Source organism: Falco punctatus (assembly GCF_963210335.1).
Source record: "Falco punctatus genome assembly, contig: scaffold_202, whole genome shotgun sequence".
In the NCBI taxonomy this organism is placed as follows: domain Eukaryota; kingdom Metazoa; phylum Chordata; class Aves; order Falconiformes; family Falconidae; genus Falco; species Falco punctatus.
The window spans coordinates 47781-68762 of record NW_027660084.1 but is presented as its reverse complement, the minus strand read 5'-3'; the positions used below and the strand labels follow the sequence as shown (position 1 = coordinate 68762).

Here is a 20982-nt window from a genome sequence, read left to right as displayed (position 1 = left end):
GAATACAATATGCTTTCCTGACAACAGTTCTTCGGAATAGTGTAACATACTTTTTGAACAAAATAATTAAATGAAGTCATTAAAATGATAGTTTGGTTTGAGGAGTTTTAAATATGAGAGAGGCTTTAGCAGTCCTGTTTTGCATCTGAAAAGAAAAGCATGCTATGCTTAAAGTCACCAGCCACACTTTGCTGATTGAGTCTGTATAGCAGTCAGAGTAGAAATGAACTTTTAAATATGTTATTCCAGTTTTATTTCAAAACAATGGATTCCCTTGTTTTCAAAACATTACCTCGGCATTCATTCAACATTTTATGCTACAACATATTTATTTCAGTAGCGATTCAGACATAAAATCAAGCAAGCATAGCACTGGGCATCCACACAAATACACCACCCACTGGCTCATATGCATTCGTTTTGGTTTGCCGCACTTCATAAAGCAGTCTCCCTGATAAGAATAATGTTCATGCCCTAACTTTTTTTTTTTTTTTTTTTTTGCAGTATCTAAATGTAAAGTAGTGGTATTTCACACCAAAATTAAACACTGCATTTTTTTACTTACAACTCTGAAAACAAGACTCAAAGCCAGGCAAGGAAGTACTTTTAAGAAAGGTTTTGGAAGGTTACATGCTTCTCAACTATGCAAAAAAGGTAAACCATTATTTTGTTATGAGAAGCACATGCAAGTCAAGCTTTCACTGGAACTAGACACTTTACAAAATTATTAATGATTACAACTTTTCACTAACATAAAAAGAAAACCTGAGGGGGCAGTTGAGAATGGACCTTGGATTTTGGTTTGTTCTTTTCTTTTCCCTGGGCTCTATGTCTGAAATGCTGGTCTCCTCCTTTCCAGAGAAAATCTGAATAATTAGAAAAGTGACACAAACACAAATACTATGAAAAAAATAACTAACATTCACTACTGAGAGAGAGGGGGGTTGAGAGATAGGGTAAAGTTTAACGATTACGATAGTCTGCTTAGCTGTTTAGGGTAATAATAGTCTGCTTAGCTGTTTGCCAGATCTTACATGGTTTGCTTGGGTGTTGTGATAAGGTATACGGGAGTAAAGAGCCTTATGACCATGTAAGTCCAGCTTTATGACCATATAAGTCAAAAGAACAATTACAACCTTGCAAGAACAAGCCAAAGCTGGTTCTGCGGTTTGGACAAAAACCAGGACGCTACTGAGCCTGCGCCAGATGTGGGGGTAACTAGCAAGACTCACCTGCCTTCATCCTCAGGACCCCTGACGACCACCACCAGGGGACACTGCGCAAACTCAGTCGAGAAAAAAATACGGAAATGGCTCGCAGAACTAATTTTAATACGAAGCGGGGATAGGTAATGCATATGTATAGGCGTATTGCAACACATTATGAATATGTAATGAGATGCCTTATAAAAACAGAGCAAGTTTTCATGTCAGGCGCGCACGGTTTTGGCGGGACTACCCCCCGTGCTGCGCAGCGCTGAATAAACATACCTACTTTACAATCTTACTGATTGTGGAGTCTGCTTTCCACACATCAATACCATCCTATTTTTGAAGCATCCCTTTGTTGGTATTGTACTAAAACAAGTTCCGGTGAAGAAACTGCTAGCATGAACATCAGTGAAGGAGGAAAAGGTGTCTCAAAGAAAGATGTCTGATGGGATTTTGCACTCATCATAAAGTTAGCTGTTTTAAAAAAGGTCATCCACAGAATGGCTTGGGTTGGAAGGGACCTTAAAGATCATCCAGTTCCACCCCCCCTGCCATGGGCAAGGACACCTTCCACTAGACCGGGTTGCTCCAAGCCCCACCCAGCCTGGCCTTGAGCACTGCCAGGGATGGGGCATCCGCATTAAATTTTACTGAAGAGCTTATTTGGGAGCTTCCTATGCCACAGTATTCTTCATCACAGTTTCTCTTGCAAAAGAGAACTTGCAAAAAAAAACCTGTTACGCAATTCATCATTTAGAACTCAGTATTTTTTGGTCTTTGAGCACTTCTGGAAATTTGTATAACCCTGATGACCAAAAGTCTTCGTTTCTACTACCTAGTTGTGTACTGTTTTGATGAGCAAATTGGTTTAGCATATTAGAGCATATGGTTTGGAACTAGAAATGGATTCTAACTTTAGACTGAAAAGCACAACCTTGCTTACAGATACTCTTCAACACTAGTTGAGAACAGTATTTAAAAACGCTTACCTTAGCCACATAGGCTTCAACTCTGTTTCTTGATGGTAACGTATTCACGGGTGGGGTTAGGAAGCTTCCTCCTAGATTTAGACTTCTATTCAGTGCCAGATTGTTGCTAATATGTCCCAGTTCAGTTGAATACAGAACTGGACCACTGACAGCGCTGCTTGCAATTAAAGGTTTGCTTCTATGGCACTCCCGAAGGAGCTTAGCGTTGGCTTCTGCTAGTCTCTCATTAGCTCTGAAACATTCAGAAGCATACAAAGAATTATCTTTGGTAATAACACTTCCGCAAAGCTACCCTCCAGGTCTTTGACTATTATTTGACTTCTGAAAGTGGAAGGGATTAAGAGAGTCCAAAAAAACCGTCCATAATTTGATCTGAGGTTTTTTGAAGAGCCTAGTTCTAGGTAGCCACACTACCTGCAAGAAGCAGCAAGAGTTAACCAATACTTTGGACTTCTCAGCATTAAGGCCTCAAAGCAGTCTGTGCACACCGTGTGTTTACATAGCTCTTCCTGAAAGGTACATCACCTGCATAAGAACTCTGGGCTACCCTTCCTTTCCCAAAGAAAGCTGAAACCTATGACATGCGGCTAAAATGGAAGCCAAAAGATTTTTGTTGCTGCTTCGCAGCATCAAATGCCACTCTCTGAAGGGCCTATCCTTATTCAAGCAGTAAAGGACACGACATTATCTTTTCTGCCATACTTAGAGTAAGAAGAGGAGATTAGAGACTGGCAAAAAGGCTGCCGGTTAAAACAAACTCCACTTCAAAAATATCCTATTAACGCCCATGATCGGTGGTGTTACTGCTGGAACACTGAAGAGAAATGAAGATAGTTCCAATGAACAGGGGGGAGCCTTAAGGTACTTTCATCACAAATATGCTATCTTACGCATAATGCTGACCAGATGTAGAAAAGGTATTTAACGAAGAAAACTGCTTGAGGAAGAAGTAGTATCTTATTATCATCCCAAAAATGCATGGACTTACCCTTCTAGTTTATTTCCTAGGCATCTTCCATTTTTAACTTCCTCCAGGTACAGGTCTTTGTACTTTTCCGCTTCTGCCTGTGCGGATTCTTTTTGAAAAATACTGTCTCGTTGGGTATTTTTTATCCTGTCCAATTCACGTTCGAGGTCTCCAATTCTGTGTTCTAGCTGGTTTGTCAGCAAAGCATGACGACTGGCTCTGATTTGTTCTAATCTGTCCTGGGAGGCTGCCTGCATCTGAAGTAGATACACACTTTCAACCACCGCAAAGAAAAAGAGAACTCTCCTCGCCAGTCAATTGCGTGCACCCAATTTCAAGGGCCCAGCTCTATTCAGCGAGGCAACTGTGCCTCCTCACTGCCATCAGCGACCAGGGCAGAACCCTGGAACTACCACACCAAATGATTCTTTTCATTCAGAAAGAACCCCCATCTTAGCACTATTACTCATCAAAGCTACTGATGGAAGAACGCTATCTCTGTAGGACAGGGCATAGCATTCCTCAAAGAAATTATGGAGATGCGGCACCCCCAGCCCCCACCCTGCAGCTTTGGTGACTTCTTTTCTGAGCGTTGCCCCTTGTGCAATGACTAAGGAAGATGTGTATGCCTGGCTGTGACAACTCTAAGTTGCAATACCCATTCAAGGATAAACAATGAGAACAGACCAGTGGACAGTGATACCCCTCCAAGAACTGCAAAATGAAAATCTACCTTGGCAAGTTTTTGATTCAGGGCCTGCAGGCACACTGCACGCACATGAAAGCATCTTGCCCAACCATATTCCCTTCTCCCACTGCCCTTCAGGAAAAACAGAAGTACAGCGTAACACATGCAATCAGGCACCACCACCACCCCTAAAAATGACAACCAAAACAGAAGTCTGTAACAGACACACATAAGAAATTAACTTACCTGCAAAATCAGATTGACTTCTTGCAGTTTTTGTCTTATTTCTTGTTCAGCTCACTCTTCCACCTCTTTTGTATTGTTCTATTTGGCTGCGATCCACCGTGTTAGTCTCCATATGGTGTTTGAGGTTAGCCACCTCTTCTTTCAGCTGGCTTTTGCTCTTTTCCAGTTTTTCATGGCTCCCACGCATGGTGGACAACTCTCGCAAATCATGATTTTGTGCTTCTAGCTGCATGCCTTTTTTAGACTATCTCCAGCTGCTGGGAAAGTTCATCAACCTGTAGACAGGAAAGGGGAAAAAAACAGGGAACTCACAGAGATCTAAAATTAGTCAAATCTGTGAAAATTGGTACAGGAGTTGGCCATCAAGACTATTTATTTACCATCTGCTGATTCAGTGTTAAAACAAAAGCGAAACCAGGCTCTTCTTTTAAAACAAGAACAGCTTTCACATCATTTCTGACAGCATTCCTCAGGTTCCCATCCTTCCTCAGTTCTGCAGTGGGTCACAGACCAAGAGGTACCAAACCAGCGGCATTACACCCGCAGGGCTAGGCTGAAAAGCACTAGGGCTATTCTTCTGCGAGATGTTCATACGATCATAGGAAATCAAACACACCCATACCCAGTTACATCACAGCCACATTCTGGTTTCATCAGAAAAAAACCCATGTATCATGCTTCAGAGGAACTGTCACATGCTGTCACACGGTCAAAGCTTCGTCACAGAACTGACAAGACAAGAAACGGATACCCTTTCCTTCCATTACGCTAACAGATCTGGAAGTAGTAGTTCAGAACACCGCTTTTACAGCACTGGTGGCAGAAGACAGTCTCTTTAGGTCAAAGCTACAGTTTGTTTTCAAAAGATTTCCAGGAAATATCAGAGTTCCCATAGGTCCCAATGGTCAACTACAGCTCTATCCCCTTCTTTCCCCCTCCAGAAACATCCATCGTCTATACCTATTAACCATAAAACATGATATCCCACCATCTTTTATTTTTAAAAAAGAGGGGGAAACCACCAGAGTCAACACTTGAAAGTCTCTAAAATACGTAGAAACTTTACACTTATTTAAAATTGCCCAAACGTAATTCCATTCCCTGTCATTCAAAATAACTCTTCCAACAGGAACACAAATATGCTGCTAACCTGTGAACTACAAATGAGCCACTCTCAAGGCAGTTGACTCGTTCTACAATAATATCTTCTAAAAAGGAGCATAACTTTGAAACACAGCTATCTCAGTAATGAGCGGAGAAGCAGCTAAAAGGTTCCACGCTACCGAACAGCCAGAGCAACCTCAAAAGCATTTGTGGGTCTCCATGACAAGGGAAAGACGGACTGAGTCAGCTACTAGTAAGCAACAAGTTACAGGGTTTTTTCCGCATCACCTCACACTGCATCGTGCCCTGGGAAGCAAAGACACCATTCCGAAAAGCAAACCCCCACCTGCCTCCTGCTCAACTCATGCCTGAGACAGGCTTCAGGGGGTGACCTTGGGCAAGGCCAACTGCACAGAGTTGTTCCGAGTGATGGTGGCGTTACTCCCCTCTCTTCCGAGAGGGAATGCATCCGTCGGAGCCCGACGATGCTGCCACGGCCTCAAGCTGCAGCCAGGCCTGTGCTGGGCCTTCACTGCTCTCAGCCCTGGCCCTCACCCATGGACGTGACGTCCCAGTAGGACTGCAGACCTGCCCATCCCTATGGACCGGCCTGGTGATCTGCACTCTTGGAGGACTCTGCTCACTGTCCCCAGAACTGTCCCCAGAACTCTTCTGCTCTTCTTGGTGAGGGCCTGTGGGGCTGATCCCTGGCCTGTGTGGTCACAGACCCTGCCAGCCTTGCTGTGGCTCTTGCTTTGCCCTTCCTCTGCAGGACAGCCTACCCCTGATGCGCCCTCGCAGATACTGCTGTGTACGTAACACTTCCATCTTTACCCCTAAGAGCTACATCAGTATTACAGTCGCCTACTACTGTGACCATAGAAGGAACATCAAAAACCAGCCAAATAATTTCAGAAATACAGCCAAGAAAAAAGTAGTCAAAATCAACAACATGAAAAGAAGTATAAAGAAAGAACAAAGGTTACAAAAGAAAAACCACCACAATAACCCAAACAAAATAAAGCTCACCTTTGTTCTTAATCTGCCAATTTCATTGACCATTTCAGAATACCTGTTCTTCGCTTCTCCCTGCAAATTCAGCTGGGACAGTCCCCCTCTCGCCTCATACACCCTTAGCTCCTTCGTAGCTCTGCTCAGCAGCCTCTTCAACCTGCACAGCAAACTAGTCATGAAAACAATGAAGCAAAGGAACAGAACTGGACTTTTTCACATACTCTCATGTAAACAGCACAGACGCAGCTTGCTTCATCTTTAATGTACTTGACACACCAGGAATTACCAGGAAAAAACAGTATTCCTGTGCCACATACACTTGGAGAGTCCAGATTTCACCTGAAAAGAGGAATGAAAGACTCCCTTTTTCCCAGGAGAACTGCAGGGCAACCTGCATCTGCAGTTGTTTTGGCAGCTATTGAAAACCAGGGGCTGGTGTACAGAAGTACCTTGCAAGAACTAACACGAGGCTGGCATCTGCTCACAGTTAGGTACACCTATTTTTACACTAAAGTTTAATAAAACATGACTCCTACGCAGGGATACCTCTTCACCACGCTAAAAAGCCGTACCTCTTACAGTCTTTCTGCAGATCGAGGTTTCTTTTCATTTCTTGGGCCAGACGTAGTTCAACTGGGCGTTTCAACTCTACCAGCTTCTTCACTTCCTTTCTTTCACTCTCGCACTTTCAAAAGAGAAAAGAAAGATGTATCACGCACACAGAGCACAGGAAAAATACCTACGTACAGTCTGTGCATCTAGCGCTCTCCACAGAGAAGCTGCTGGACATCTCTATCCGTTAGCCACGTTCCACAGAATGCCATGGGACGGAATTCCTGAGGCTATTCCATCCATCCCTTCAGGTTTCACAGCAAACAGACCAATATGTAACTACAGAAACAGATGCCCTCGCCTGAAGCAAAGGCCATCCTCTTCTAGACATAACAGGTGGAAAAGATGCTGGAGAACACTTTTGGCAGTGCCTCTGCTCATAGTAGGGATTACGTAGGTATGCACTTCATGGGAGAACATCGATCCATCCAAAGCTTTCATGGGATCTTCCACCAACCAGCAGGCAGGGGCTTGTGGAGGAACCTGATCTTTTGGAGTTCTTCAACATTTTATTCCCCTCGGCCATTACCTCCACCTCTTCTGTGTGGGCATTTACTTAGCCACATGCTGGTTTTCCTCCTCTTGGTGTTTTCTCAGCCACACCAGAGGAGAGCTGGCAGCTGTTTTGACTTTGTTCTTCCATTTTCCCTCTACAGAAAAGGAGAAAAGGGGAAGGCCGCCCCTTGGCAACTGGCAGGCGCTGCTTGTTTCCCAAGCACTCGTTCATTTACCCAGCATTCCTTCAGTATGTTTTTCTGCAAGGCTTTTAAGCTCCCGCTACGCTGAAAACATACAGCAGCTCCTCCATACACGCACTGGAAACATAAACCCGCCTAGAAACCAAGGGGTCAGAAGATGACCACACAAAATCCAAGGAAGAACTGGGAACTGTGGCCTTGCTCGATGTGCTCAACTGATAGCAAACCACACTGGGAACTCTTCCCAACAGAGCCACTCCAGAACTTACACAAAGATACCCATCTAGCTTTTATTTGCTTCCTCCGTGACCCCCAAACGATAAGGTACTCGCAGCCTGAATGGCAAGGATAACAGAAAGCAATGATATGTAAGAACCTGACCAGAAGGTGCATGTGGTTCTCCTGGGTATTGGCCCGGTGCCTGGAGAATTTTCTGGGCTCACCTGTTGCAACAGTTCAGCCTTCTCCTCGTCCAGCTGAGCAACGCGCTCTTCAAGGTGGGATCTTGACTTCAAGTGCTCCTCCCACGTGCTGTGCAAGTCCTTGGATGTCAGAGCCAGCATGTTCTGCTTCTGCGTCTGTGAAGGCAACAGTGGCAGAAGAAAAAGTAAGGTGGCCGGAAAAGACAAGAGCGCAGGACAATGCAGTAACTTACACAGAAACAGGCCTAAGCTCTCCTCCACCCATCCAAGACCTATGGCCAAGGTTGATGTGGAGTGTAAAACACACCTTAGGAACCATAACCAAGAACAGCAGCTGGAGCTGGTGGGAAGAAGGAATACTCTAGAAGCGACAGGATGAGGTTACAACTTTGGGGGATAAGATGACATGCACACACACACAAAATCACCCTACAGCTTTCCTGCAAAGCTCCTCTGGTTCCCTCTATACTTCAGTTTTCGTAAGAACACTGCAAAAGGTGGTGCAAAAGGACAACATTCGCTCCTACTTTCAACAGCTACACTCAGATTTATTCATATAGTTACAGACATTAAGTACCTTAGTTTTCAACTTTCTTTCCAACTCCTTTTGCAAGCGCAGCTTGTCTCTCTCCAGGTCACTGTGGTAGCGTGTAGTAACTTCAAGTGAAGCTTCTGGCATAGATTGCTTTTTAGGTGCATCAGCAAGCTCCTGCTGCAGTTGTCCAAGCATGCCCTAACGAAACAGTAAAATGAGCATGAAGAAAGTTCTAAGAACATGAAATACGCCTTTAACTTATTTTATTATACAATTAGACCTGTCTAGATTGAACCCAAAAGTATGAAATTTTGCCTGCCAGCAGCAGGCATCTGCGCAGATGATGACCTCTCGTCATCTTTCTCAGCTGAGAACCTTTGACTATCAGCAGCTGTTCATGAGGATTTCTGTTTCCTAACACATAAAAAAGGCTCAAGTATTGTTCTTCCTTGAACAATACACAGGAACACACTGCCATCAGGTATTTTTTTCCTAACAAAACCCAAAGAAATCTGTTGTGATCTAAGAGCCACAGTCTGACTGCAAATATTACTCTGGTGACTGAAGGCAGGACTTTGTGTTAGATTGTTCTTTCTTCTGTTTCTTCACTATACAAATACAATTAAATGAATACAAATATCTGAAAGCTCCTTTGAGATACACTTTAAGGGTATGCTGAATCACATCCTCTTGTAGTCTTCTTACTCAGCTCGTTTTAGAAGTACTGATAGATTAGGTTTACAAAAATCTGCACAGCTCATATATATGTATAGCTATATACATATACACACACACACTCTCTCACATGATCTTCAAAAGGAACCCATTATTTTGGTAGTAAGAATACAAAGCAAGTCACAGTTTACAATGATTGACAGTACTGCTGGAGTGTGGCTACACATCATAAAAGAGAAAGCTTAAGGTCACCGTCTGACATGAACTTTGAGGAACAGGCAGGCCCCTCAGAACCCTCAAAACACACACAGAAATCAACAGCTGGACATTACTAATACTCTTCAATCTTGATAGCAGCTTACAGAGAACCTATTTTTTCCCCTCTATAGAAGCTTCATATAAATCTATCCCCAACCACTTCACTTCTCTGTACCTTCATTTCTCAGCCCTCGTGTATTGGATGGTTCCTCCTTTTATACCACTCTCATTCATGTCATCAGTGCAATACTTACATCAAAACCATCAAATACTTAAGACTATTCTATAGGGCATAACATGGACTAAGGAAAATAGATGAAAAAAAGTTCTAGAGAAGAATCACCTTTCTTGATCAAAGCTTAGACTTGGATACCTTTTTTCTGTTCTCTGCTTAGATCTGAGGACTAATATCCCCGTTGCCAAAACTTTCCGCAATTCCGAGAGAAACATAACAAACCAGAACAAATCAGTATTCTTTGGTCCCATGCATATAACTTACACCGGATATATTGTAGGAACAAACTAATTTCAAGAATGGACAAACTTTAAATTGTTCTTTCTACGCATATACTTTACCTGTCTTTCTACTACGTCAGTCTCATATTTAAAGACTTGTTCCCTTAAATCAGTACACTTGGCATTTAAATCCTTGTTTCGCTCTTCTATTAGATAAACTTGCTTTTCTGTATCAGCTCTAAGTTTGCTGAAAATGTCATTAAAACAGTGCTGCACATAATCCACCATTTTTTCTTTCATGATCCTCTTGTTCTGCATCTCTTCCCATTGCTGATGGAGTAAAAAGGTTTTCACCCTGGAGCTGGGCCAATCGCTCCTGCAAGGACTCTTGTTTTATTACAAGTTTGCTTACTGGATCTTTCTCAAGTTGTCGAGCATGATCACATTCCTTTGCCCGACCCTGGCCTTGACTTAATTCTTTTTTGCCATTTCTAAAAGCAAAGCTTTTTCTCTGAGCATTTGCTTCAACTGGTGAAGCTCATTTTCTAGCCTATTAGCTTTGCTTTTAGCTTTACACAGCTGCAGAGACAAGCTCTTGTTGGTTTCTTGCACGTCAGAGAGGTCACGATGGAGCTCGACTTGCAAGCAAAGGCATTCATCACGTTCTCTGTGAAATCTTCGTTCAGTGCAGGAGCGGGCTGCAAACTAGGACCATGCGCGGCAATCAGTTAGCTGAGGGGGATGAGCTCGAGCTTGTCTAGACAACAATTAACATGATGAGGCATGTTTACAGAGCACAGGGGGGTGGGAGACGGATGGCGCCAAGGATGGCGCCAAGGAAAGGTAACACCTTGCAGTTAATTGATGGTAGTTAACCACCAATCGGGGATTGCCTAGTATGCAAGGCTTAGCTTCAAGAACCAATCTGTTTAAAACGCGCAGCTTCTGAAAGTCTATAAAACCTCGTGCTTCTGTACAATAAATTGACATTTGCTTGCATCAAGCTGCGTCCCGTCTCTTCATTCGCCGCAAATTGGTGACCCCGACGTGATGCGTTTAAGGATCTGACGTGAAGGGCTCTCGAATCGCCTATCTGAGCGACATGCAGCGAATCCCGCAGAACTTTGACTGATCTGCTGAAAGGAAGCAGGAGCCGGCCTGAAATCCCTCCGGAGTTGAGAGGTGAGCTGTGGGAAATCCGTAATGGGGAATCAGGCTTCGTCCCCAGAAAGAGACGTATATGGAGTCATGAAGGGTCTTCTAGTCAGATCCGTGAGTCCGTGCCTCAGTCTCCTCAAATGGTGACCCCTATGGTGGTGTTCCGAAGCCTTGGAAGAATACGGACGGAAAAAAGACAGCTCGTGGAAGAGGGCTGCGTTCCGGAGGAGACGGCTTGGCTGAACGATCGTCTTGCTGTCTGGACCAGGCGGACAACCTAAACCCCGAGGATAACACCTGTACTCATCGAGACAGGTGAGCAGCCAAGAAACTTTAGAGACTTTGAAAGAATGAAAGTGTGCACATACAGCAGCCAATTGTATGATGCTGCCGCGGAGGGGAACTCCGTGTCGGGAATGCATTTAGCATCTTGGTGGCAAATTCTGACTACTCTTTGCCAAGTGTGGACTAATTCTACTAACGGTGCTAAACCAGAGGAAGCTGTAAATTCCACCGACAGCACGACTCTTCTCAAGACACAGTCAGCGATGGCGATTCCGTCCACACCTCCTCTGCCCCCAAAGCTTCTGTCACTGATTGCAGCGACCCTTACAACACAGGACCAAGCACGGGAACAGGGCAACTCGGACAATGATTCCATTGACACTGATAAACCTTTTGATCCAGGTCCTATAGATCTGGAAAAGGAGCTAGACCTTTCCCCCACCCCCTTGTCTCTCCTGATGCATTGATTGTATTTTTGGGGAGGGTGAAAGGGAGTCTGAGGGACTGGTGGCAGGAATGCAAGTGGGAAACACTTAAGTGATGGGATTTGGGAGTCGCTATGGCATGTTTAGTATTTTGTCAGACAAATCAACCTGCAGAGTGGCAGCCTGTGCAATACAAGGCTGTTAAAGAGTTAAGCAAAGCAGTGCGGGAAGGGAGGATTCATAATACATTTGCTATGTTCCTTCTTGAAGTGATGGCAGAACCTTATACACTCACACTGCATGATTGGAAGTTATTGCTTTGTATGGTACTAACTGATACAGTATATGATGTGGTTATTTGATTTTTGTGAGCTATGTGTAGTGGCCTTGATTGAAAACCTTAATCGGGGAATTGCTGTTAACTATGAGCAGTTGGCTGGAGCAATTAGTTGTGCCGATTCTGTGACTCAGGCAAGGCATCCCAGGGACAACTGTTTGCAAATGAATGAGACGGCTATTAAGGCAGTCCGGATGCGGGAGTCTTGCCACAGTGTTGCGGGGTCCTAGAGAGTCACTAACTGTAATACTAACTTTTGGCTTCAGAATATTTTGCAACAAGTCGAACATCAGGAAGCTCAAGGGTTGCTTTTAAAACAACTAGCTGTGATAATGCCAATGAAAATTGTAAATGGGCAACTTTCACAATCGCAACCCCAACATGTGTCAAATGATTGTAACGCGGAACTCACAGCAGACTGTAATTCTGAGGCCGAGTTCTGGAATGCAGCATAACAGATTTTTGCTTCTCTAATCTCTTCTGTAAGAATAGTACACGCTCTTAACTTGCTTAGTAAATTAGGCTGCTAGCTTGCTAAACAAAGTAATACTACAAATACTGTTCTTTTTTTTCTGGCTTATTAACAGATGTTGATCCTGTCCATCATATGTTGCTACAGAACCGAGGTGCTATTGATTTTTATTATTAGCACAGGGACACAAGTGTGAAGACTTTGATAGGATGTGTTACGTGAATCTGAGTGACCACTGTGAATTAATTTACAAAAGTATACAAAACTCAAAAGCCTTAAAACAAAGATCTGCAACAGAGCCAGGGGCGGGATGCCTTTGGTCTCTTCTCACGGCTGGGAAACTTTGGGCCATGACTCAAAAGTATTACAGGATTTATTATAATTACCTTTAACCACCTTATTGATGTTTGCCTTAGGTCTCCCATGCTTTTTTTTTCTGTATTCAGTGTTTAGTTGATTGTAACATAAATCAGGTCATGGTCACCCAGCTACACACCCCCTTTGCCTCCTCGCAATTAAGCAAAAAAGAGGATAGAGAATGTCTGAAGAGAGAGATAGGAGAGGAAACTGGAGAATATTTGACCTAACAAGAGATGAGAGAACAGCTAGGTATTGTGAAGGAGAATAGGAAAGATAAACATGGTTATCTAGTGTTTAATAGGTGTCTGCATGCTTGTAGAGATATATAGCTATGTAACTGCATGAATGATTCCTGCCCTGAGCCTGGTGGAGCATACAGCTGCGGGTTTGTGTCCAGGCTCAGAGATGTAAATAGGGGCTTCTCTGTTTTGGTGGAAGTGTTTCTCTTTGCATAAAAAAGAGGGGGAATGAAGGGAATGACCCCAGAGGTATGTTCAGAGAAGGCATGCTATGTTTCGAACTTTTTGACTGAACCAGTTCTTGTTTGGTGTGCCCTTCCACCTATGTATAATGTTAATCCAAAAGATGATATTGTTTACACTTTGAATGTCGATCATTGTCTTTCTGTAGATGCTAATGTAGTAGGAGGCTATGATGGGAACGTATTGCAGCGGTTCTTCTCTTATCCGGAGTAACAGCAGGGAAAGCATTAAAGAGTTAAATCACCTTGTTTGGTAGGCAGTTCAGAATGTGAGTCAAAATTGCCACTGCTTTTTGTTGTTGGTTCAAGGACATGGCTGTGAGGATTTGGATGGTATGTGCTGCGTGGATTTTAGGCGCCCCATTGCAGCAACATGTTATCAAAATCTGAGAAAATTTCAGCCTTTTTGGCATCCATTCACTCAATTGGCAGTATTGTTTGCTATTACCTTGGTTGCTGTCATGTTTGCAAGGGCCCTGCAGAACATGGCAAACCTGGTACTAGCTGTTCAAAAACAAAAAGGGGAAATTGTAAAATTGCACGGAACAGAGACAATGGGTTATTTTGACATTGATAATATGTCTTAGTTGCTTTTTTATTTGTTCTATTACTTGTACCTTGTTTTTACTCGTTCGGTTTCAAAGGTTCTTTTTGTGCAACAGGAAGGGGGAGATGCAGGAGCAGTCTGCGAACTAGGACCATGGGCGGCAATCAGTTAGCTGAGGGGAATGTGCTCGAGCTTGTCTAGACAACAATTAACATGATGAGGCATGTTTGCAGAGCACAGGGGGGTGGGAGACGGATGGCGCCAAGGATGGCGCCAAGGAAAGATAACACCTTGCTGTTAATTGATGGTAGTTAACCACCAATCAGAGATTGCCTAGTATGCAAGGCTTAGCTTCAAGAACCAATTAGTTTAAAACGCGCAGCTTCTGAAAGTGTATAAAACCTCGTGCTTCTGTACAATAAATTGACATTTGCTTGCATCAAGCTGCGTCCCGTCTCTTCATTCGCCGCAGTTCAGCATTGCTTTCTGATGACAAATGAAGTTCAAGTTCTTGAACTGCAGCATTCAGGGAGGAACGAAATGATTCAATTTCTGTCTCTAGTCTGTCTTTGCTTTTGTTTGTCTGCTCAAGTTTGGAAGTCAGCACTGCAGATTCTGTCTTTAGTAAGTCCAGCTCCGTGTTGAACTGAAAAAACATTTGTCTTAATGCTTCCTTGTTCAGTTTACGTTCCTTTTTGAGAGCTTCATTTTTTTCTTTCAAGGTCTCATTTTCCTTTAAATATTTTCCTTCTTCCTCCTGGTGCCTAAGTCTTACTTGAGTGAGTTCTAGCCTTAGCATAGCAATCTCATCTTGCAGTAACTGATTCTTGTACAACAGATCCTGTTCTCTGTCAGTGCTGGATTCCTGAAGGACAGGGAACATGAATAAAGAGCCAATTGGGAAATGAATCTACAAAAAACCTGCAGCAATAAACTGCATTTTAACATTTCTAGTACTAAAGCATGACTTCAAAGATGAAGTTTCAGGCAATAAGCTACTCTGTGAACCCATGCACATGTACAATGTACGTACACAACGGAAGTGCAACATATCCTTAAAACCTAAATGAACATCCCAAATATACAGTTACGTTTTTTTCCCCCCTTAAACCAGCAACCAAAGCTTTTAAAATGACAGCGCTTTCTTGTATGTGCATGCCTTTATAATACTGCCTTTAAGGTTGAATTAGGTGTGCTACAGATCTGGTAAAAACAAGGCTAGAAAGGGTATTTTCCTTCTCAAATGTCTTCTGAACACTTATCCTTTTGTGTTACTGGAAGTTAGCTATAAAACTCAATCACCCCCGGAATGCAATAGTCCTGTATATTTCCTCTTTATTGTATGTATAACTTTTTTCCACTTAAAACACATTCACCCTACATTTATTGGGCAGCACAGCCAAGAACAAAAAGGCTTCCAGGCACTGCACATTCTTTAGGAAATTCAGTAAATTCTTTCCAAGATCTTTTTTAATACAGTGCTTATGATTGCTTTTTCTCCTCCAGTTACTCTAACTCTTACAGAGAGTTGAATTCATTGCTGATATTCGATCATAAAATTTTAGTTATGTGGAGGTGGAAAAGAAAGGCATACTTGAAGTAAGTAAGTTCAATAAGGGAATAACTAAAAAAAAAAAAAAGCAATGGAAACACAAACACTGTCAAACAACTTTCTTCCTGGTCAACCTTGACATAGGTAGCTAGGTGTTTCACTGCTAGAAAGCCTAAAAAGTGATGACAAAATGTCTATGAAATGGAAAATAACAGATAGGTTAAGAAACGGTGTAAACAGTGTCTTCTATTAGTTTCCTACTTGCACAAGTAATTCAGGTACATACAGGAGTGATGCTGCTTTCCAGAACTTTTAGACATAAGAGAAAACAAGAAAGGTATTTACCCAGATAAGTTACACTGGTAAACAGTAAATAAACCATCAAGAAACAGAAAAAGTTATGTAAGATTTATTATGACTTTAAAACAAACATGGTGAAATTTAATTTATTATTAGAAAAAAAAATCTGCTTACCTCTGATTTTTTTCCTATAGATCTTCTTGTCTCTTCTTCTAGTTCCATTTGTCTCCCAAGGTGGTTGTTCAAAATTCCTTCTTGAAGGGCTCTGGCCCTCTTTTCCTGAGAGAGCTGTCTCTGTGTTTCATCACGTTCCTCTTCAACCTACAGTAATACAATAAAACTGCTTGCATCTGAAGAAAAAACAGAGCTAGCAATACATCTTCCCATTCTCCCTTGCATACTTGAAAACATTTTTGATTCCCCACCGTTATGATAATCCACCTATAAATAAATAAATTTAAATTTTCTTATGAAAATTTAAGAAGGCGAAATACAGGATGTTTTGTAGTAATTCAAAAAAAAGTAAGGCTTTGCCTGAAATACAAATGAAACCTCAATTTTGAAAAAGGAAAAAAGGAATAATAAACTGAAAAGCAAAAAAAAAAAAAAACCAGCCCAATTGTGAACCAACTGTACCCTACTGTTCTCAAAACCTGACAATTGTTATCCAACGCCTCTTCCGTGAACAAAGCGCCTCCTTCTCTAGGCATACTGGAATACAATTGAAAAGAAGCAGAAAATAAGACAAAGAGTTTAATTCATTATTTAATATACCTGTTTCAAGAGCTTTCTCAGTGTTCTTAACTCCATTTCTAAATTCCTAGAGTGTAACTCAAGTTTCTGTTTCTCCTCCATCTCTTTACAATATTGATCTTCTTTCCTTCGGAGGTCTTCTCTCATTTTCTCACACAGCACTTCTACTCTGAGCCTCTTTTCTTCTTGTTGTTTCAAAGAACATCTGGGATTTAACGGAGGATTTGAGAAACAAGCACTGATATAAAAGTAGATATTCCAACATGATGAACTTGCAGAGACAACTCAAACCATAAAAAATGTTAAATGTTTTCAGAGTTCATATTTTTACTGTACTTTTCAACTTTTTAAAGAATTCTAACTTCATTCCGTTGTGCATGGTATCAGTTGTACAAGATAGAGAAAAAAAACTTTGAGTGATTTATCCGTTATTTGTAAGTTTGTATAGGGAAACACACACCAGTGTGCACACTAGAAAAATAAAATTAAAAAAACCCATCTTCATATTACAGCCATTTTGTTGAAAAAGGAGTTTGTTGTCTCATCAGATCAAAGCATCGTAAACTTTTACTATGGTTAGTATACATTTTCTTAGTATACTGAGCATTGCCTACATATTACGGATTCAGTGACCAGAAGTAATACTGGTGAATCAGCACACCACTTACCTATGGCAGACCCGACAATTTTTCAGCAGCCTTCTGTAAGTCTAAAACAACTGCTGCCCACAGGCAGAACAAGCAGCTTCTGTTTACTCAAGAAGGATGTCAGTGTTCAAAACCAGATTCAGAAATGCATGGGGTTTAAGCTGAATACGATTAAAAACAGTTTTAAACCTCAGTTGGATCTACCTCTGGGAGAAACTACAGCAATTTCATTTTGAAGCTGACTTACAAGGAAAGCCTTATGGAAGGTCAGCTTCTTTACCAACTGAAACAATCAGCAATGAGCACTGACATGGTAAAAAACGGTCCATGGTGTGCCCACGGTACCCAAACAAGAAAGCAGCTTTGTGTTTGATCATTATTTTGACTATTTTTTCCCATATACTCACAATAGTGGACAAAAAAAAAAAATTAAAAAAAATCAAGTGTCAACCTAAGGGAAGAACTGCCAATTGAAAGCCTGCTTTAGAAATTCCGCAAAACAAGAATCAACCACCACTAAAATTACTTGAAAGACTGACAGAAACATTTGTATTTGAATGGCGTATATTGCAAGGAGAAAGCTTTACATGTAATTTCTAGTGTAATTTCGCAAAAAGTGTAACTTTTGAAAGTATAAATTTAACGCTGCTTGGAGAATTCACTTAGAATGAAAATACTACTTCTTTATACTTGACAGATGTTTGAGGATTTTGAACACCTGCTGAAGTCAAACCCAGGCCAAGCTGGGACCGGCCTCGTCTTCCTCGTACCCCCCTCCCCCGCGCTGGGAGGCCCAACTCCCCCAGGCCCAGCTCCCGCAGCCTCCCCTCACAGGGCTGGTGCTCCTGCCCCCGGGCCAGCCCGGCATCTCCCTGCCGACCTCACACGGACTGGGCAAGATCTCCTGGGCTGGGCGGGCAAACACCGGGCCCCGGGCTCGAGACACAGCTCAGCAAGCCCTGCGGAGGGGTGGGCACTCACTGCCCCCAGTGCCCTGGCACTGCTGCCCTCCATACAGCCCAGGCCGCTGCGGGCCGCCCCAGCTGCCAGCTCACGGTGGCTCCTGCTGAGCTCGCTCTCTGCCTGGGCCGCTCCCCAGCCACGCCGTCCCACCGGGGATCACCACAAGGAGATCTCCCCTCCCAGGCCAGGGCTCTGCAGTTGTCCTTGCTGAACTGCCTACGGCCTGCTGGCCACCCCTGTCTGACGTGATGTCAGCAGCGATGAGAAACCTCACGCCTCCGGGTCTAGCTCAGGAGTGTGGGGAAAGGGGCAATCCCAAACTTGACCTTTCCAACAAACAAACAGGTAAGCAAACAAATGCTCTAAGCTCTGGTCTGACTTGCACTGGGTGGAGTAACCAGAAACCCTAGTATTATAGGCCAACTGAAGCTGCAAGGACAAAATGAAAAAAAAAAACCACCACCCAACCATCTCTCAAATCTCTCTTATAAATCTGATTTCCCCATACACACTCTCTTGCTCTTTTCTTGCTAGAAAACAAAGTTAGAACAACATCCAGAAGACTGTACATGGAGCTGGTATCCGGACGTTTTTCCCCTCTCCTTCATAGCATAACTGGCCCACGGGATTCAAAAAACCCAAACCCAAAAGACTGGAAACTTCTCATCCTGTTGCCTGCACCATCAGTGTCTTTCGGAACAAAACCACTGACAAGATAATACATTATCAGACCACAATTTACATACTTAAGGCTTTGGATATCACTTTTCCATTCTGCTGCTTGGTGAGCCAATACGGATTTCAAATCTTGAGTCTTCTCCGCTCTGAACTGTGACTCCTCCCTTTCATCTTCCAATTTCCTTACTTCTCTTGAGAGCGCTTTATACTGATTTTTCTGACGTTCTATTCTCTGTTCATATTCAAGAAGTATGTTTTGCATTTTCAACAAAGTAGCAGAACCTGGTTTGAGACAGAAAAGACACAAAGCTGCACAAATACTGCCCAATGTATAAGCTGTTCAATGCTTTGCTGCATTAGGTGCAGGTGGCAGGTCTCGGTAGCGGGAAGGTCCCTGTGAGAAGGAGCCAGGGGTCGTCCCGTGCTGGACATGGACGGTTTCGATGGACCCACCGCAGGGCACAGCTGAGCCTCTCAGCCGTGCTGGCAGCTCCTCAGGAAAAACAAACGTAGGAAAGGGCGAAACCACCACACGGGCAGAGAAGGGGAAAAGCATGTGAAAACCAGCCCCGCAAACGAACACCCAGGTCAGCGAAGGAGGAGGGAGAGGTGCTGCTCCAGGTGCCAGAGCAGAGATTCCCCTGCAGCCCCTGAGAGAACCATGCTGGAGCAGATACCCACAGCGCAGTGCTGCGCAGGACCCCGTGCCAGAGCAGGCGGATCCTTCCCGAAGGACCTGCGACCCATGGAGGGCCCAGGCTGGAGGAGATTCTCCCCAAAGGACTGCAGCCTGGGGGAGGACTCACACTGGAGCAGGGAAAAGGGACGAGGAAGGAGCAGCAGAGAGAAACTGCTACGTCCCGACTGCAGACCGCAGCCTCCCCGTGCTGCCTGGGGAGGTGGCAGGGAAGGAGCGCAGCAGAGCTTGAGCAGGGGGGGTGCCGACGTGTCCTTCTCAGGTTTTGGGTCTTTGTTTCTCACTATCCAAATGTATTTTAATTGGTGGAGTCTGTTTGGCCAGTGACAGTCACTGGGAAGTGACAGCCCTGCCTTCACACTGACCCACAAGCTTTTTCACCCCGTTTCGTCAAGGAGGGGCAGTGGCAGCACTGGGCGGGGAGTTTGGCCTTCGGCCAACGTTAACACTTGCCTAATAAAATTTTAGCATAGTTTAAGAGCCCTAGTAAGTGATGCTTATGTTTATATAATGCCTTGTGCATATATGCAAGCATCTTATGACAGTTGAAATTTGTTATATATATGTACTTATTATTTTTAAGCAAAGCCATTATTTTGCTGTACTCTTTGTCATTAGCTGTTGAGGGGTGTGCTGGTTGTGGCTGGGATAGTGTTAATTTTCTTCACAGTCGCTGGTACGGGGCCATGTTTTACAGCTGTGCCGCAAACAGGGTTGGTAGCACGGGGATGTGTTCCTTATGGCCCAGCAGCGCTCACACAGAGCCAAGGCCTTTTCTGCTCCTCACCCCACCCCACCAGCCAGCAGGCTGGGGGTACGCAAGGAGCCGGGCCGGGACACAGCTGGGACAGCTGACCCCAGCTGACCCAAGGGACGAGCCATGCCACGCGGCATCATGCTCAGCATATAAAGCTGGGGGAGGACGAAGGAAGGGAGGGACATCCAGAGTGATGGCACTTTGTCTTCCCAAGTATTTGTTATGCGTGACGGAGCCCTGCTGTCCTGGAGATGGCTGAACACCCGCCTGCCCATGGGACGTGCTGGATGAATTCCTTGCTTTGCTTTGCTTGCGTGCGTGGCTTTTGCTATTAAACTGTTTTCATGCCGACCCATGAGTTTTCTCACTTTTCCCTTTCCGATGCTCTCCCCCACCCCACTGGGGTGGAACAAGTGAGTGGCTGTGTGGTCCTTAGGTGTTTAGGTGTGGCTGGGCTTAAACCACATCAAGGGGATATAAAGAAGAAAAAGCTCTTGCTGACTTTTGATGACCGCATTAGAAGGAGCTGAACTGTACTTTGCAAGAAACTGCTTCTCCAGCTCTGACTAGACAGAGAACCAATGATAACGTAAGGCACGTCGGCTGGCAATGCAGGCAACATCTCAGGTTAGGTGACAGTTTCACAGCTTTTGAGGGGGATCTCTAGTCACAAAGAGATACTATATCAAAATATG

At 43.7% G+C, this 20982-nt stretch overlaps 1 protein-coding gene across 1 annotated transcript; it reads right to left on the bottom strand.

The window, feature by feature from the left end:
* Positions 1 to 6426: 6426 nt before the first annotated feature.
* Positions 6427 to 8972, bottom strand: LOC308058021 (ankyrin repeat domain-containing protein 26-like). Its single transcript, XM_080412032.1, has 3 exons — positions 8529 to 8972; positions 7973 to 8107; positions 6427 to 6904 (listed from the first exon to the last, which is right to left on the bottom strand). The coding sequence occupies exons 1-3, from the start codon at positions 8679 to 8681 to the stop codon at positions 6770 to 6772; spliced, it is 423 nt and encodes a 140-aa protein (XP_080268158.1). The 5' UTR covers positions 8682 to 8972; the 3' UTR covers positions 6427 to 6769.
* Positions 8973 to 20982: the final 12010 nt, after the last annotated feature.

Bases quoted from the DNA above. Each gene is read 5' to 3' on its own strand.
- LOC308058021 (XM_080412032.1), bottom strand. From the start codon at position 8,681: ATGCTTGGACAACTGCAGCAGGAGCTTGCTGATGCACCTAAAAAGCAA. The intron at 8,108-8,528 runs GTACTTAATGTC...TTGCCTTCACAG, and splicing joins AAAGAAAGTTGAAAACTAAG to ACGCAGAAGCAGAACATGCT. The intron at 6,905-7,972 runs GTGAGCCCAGAA...CTCTTTTGAAAG, and splicing joins AGGCTGAACTGTTGCAACAG to TGCGAGAGTGAAAGAAAGGA.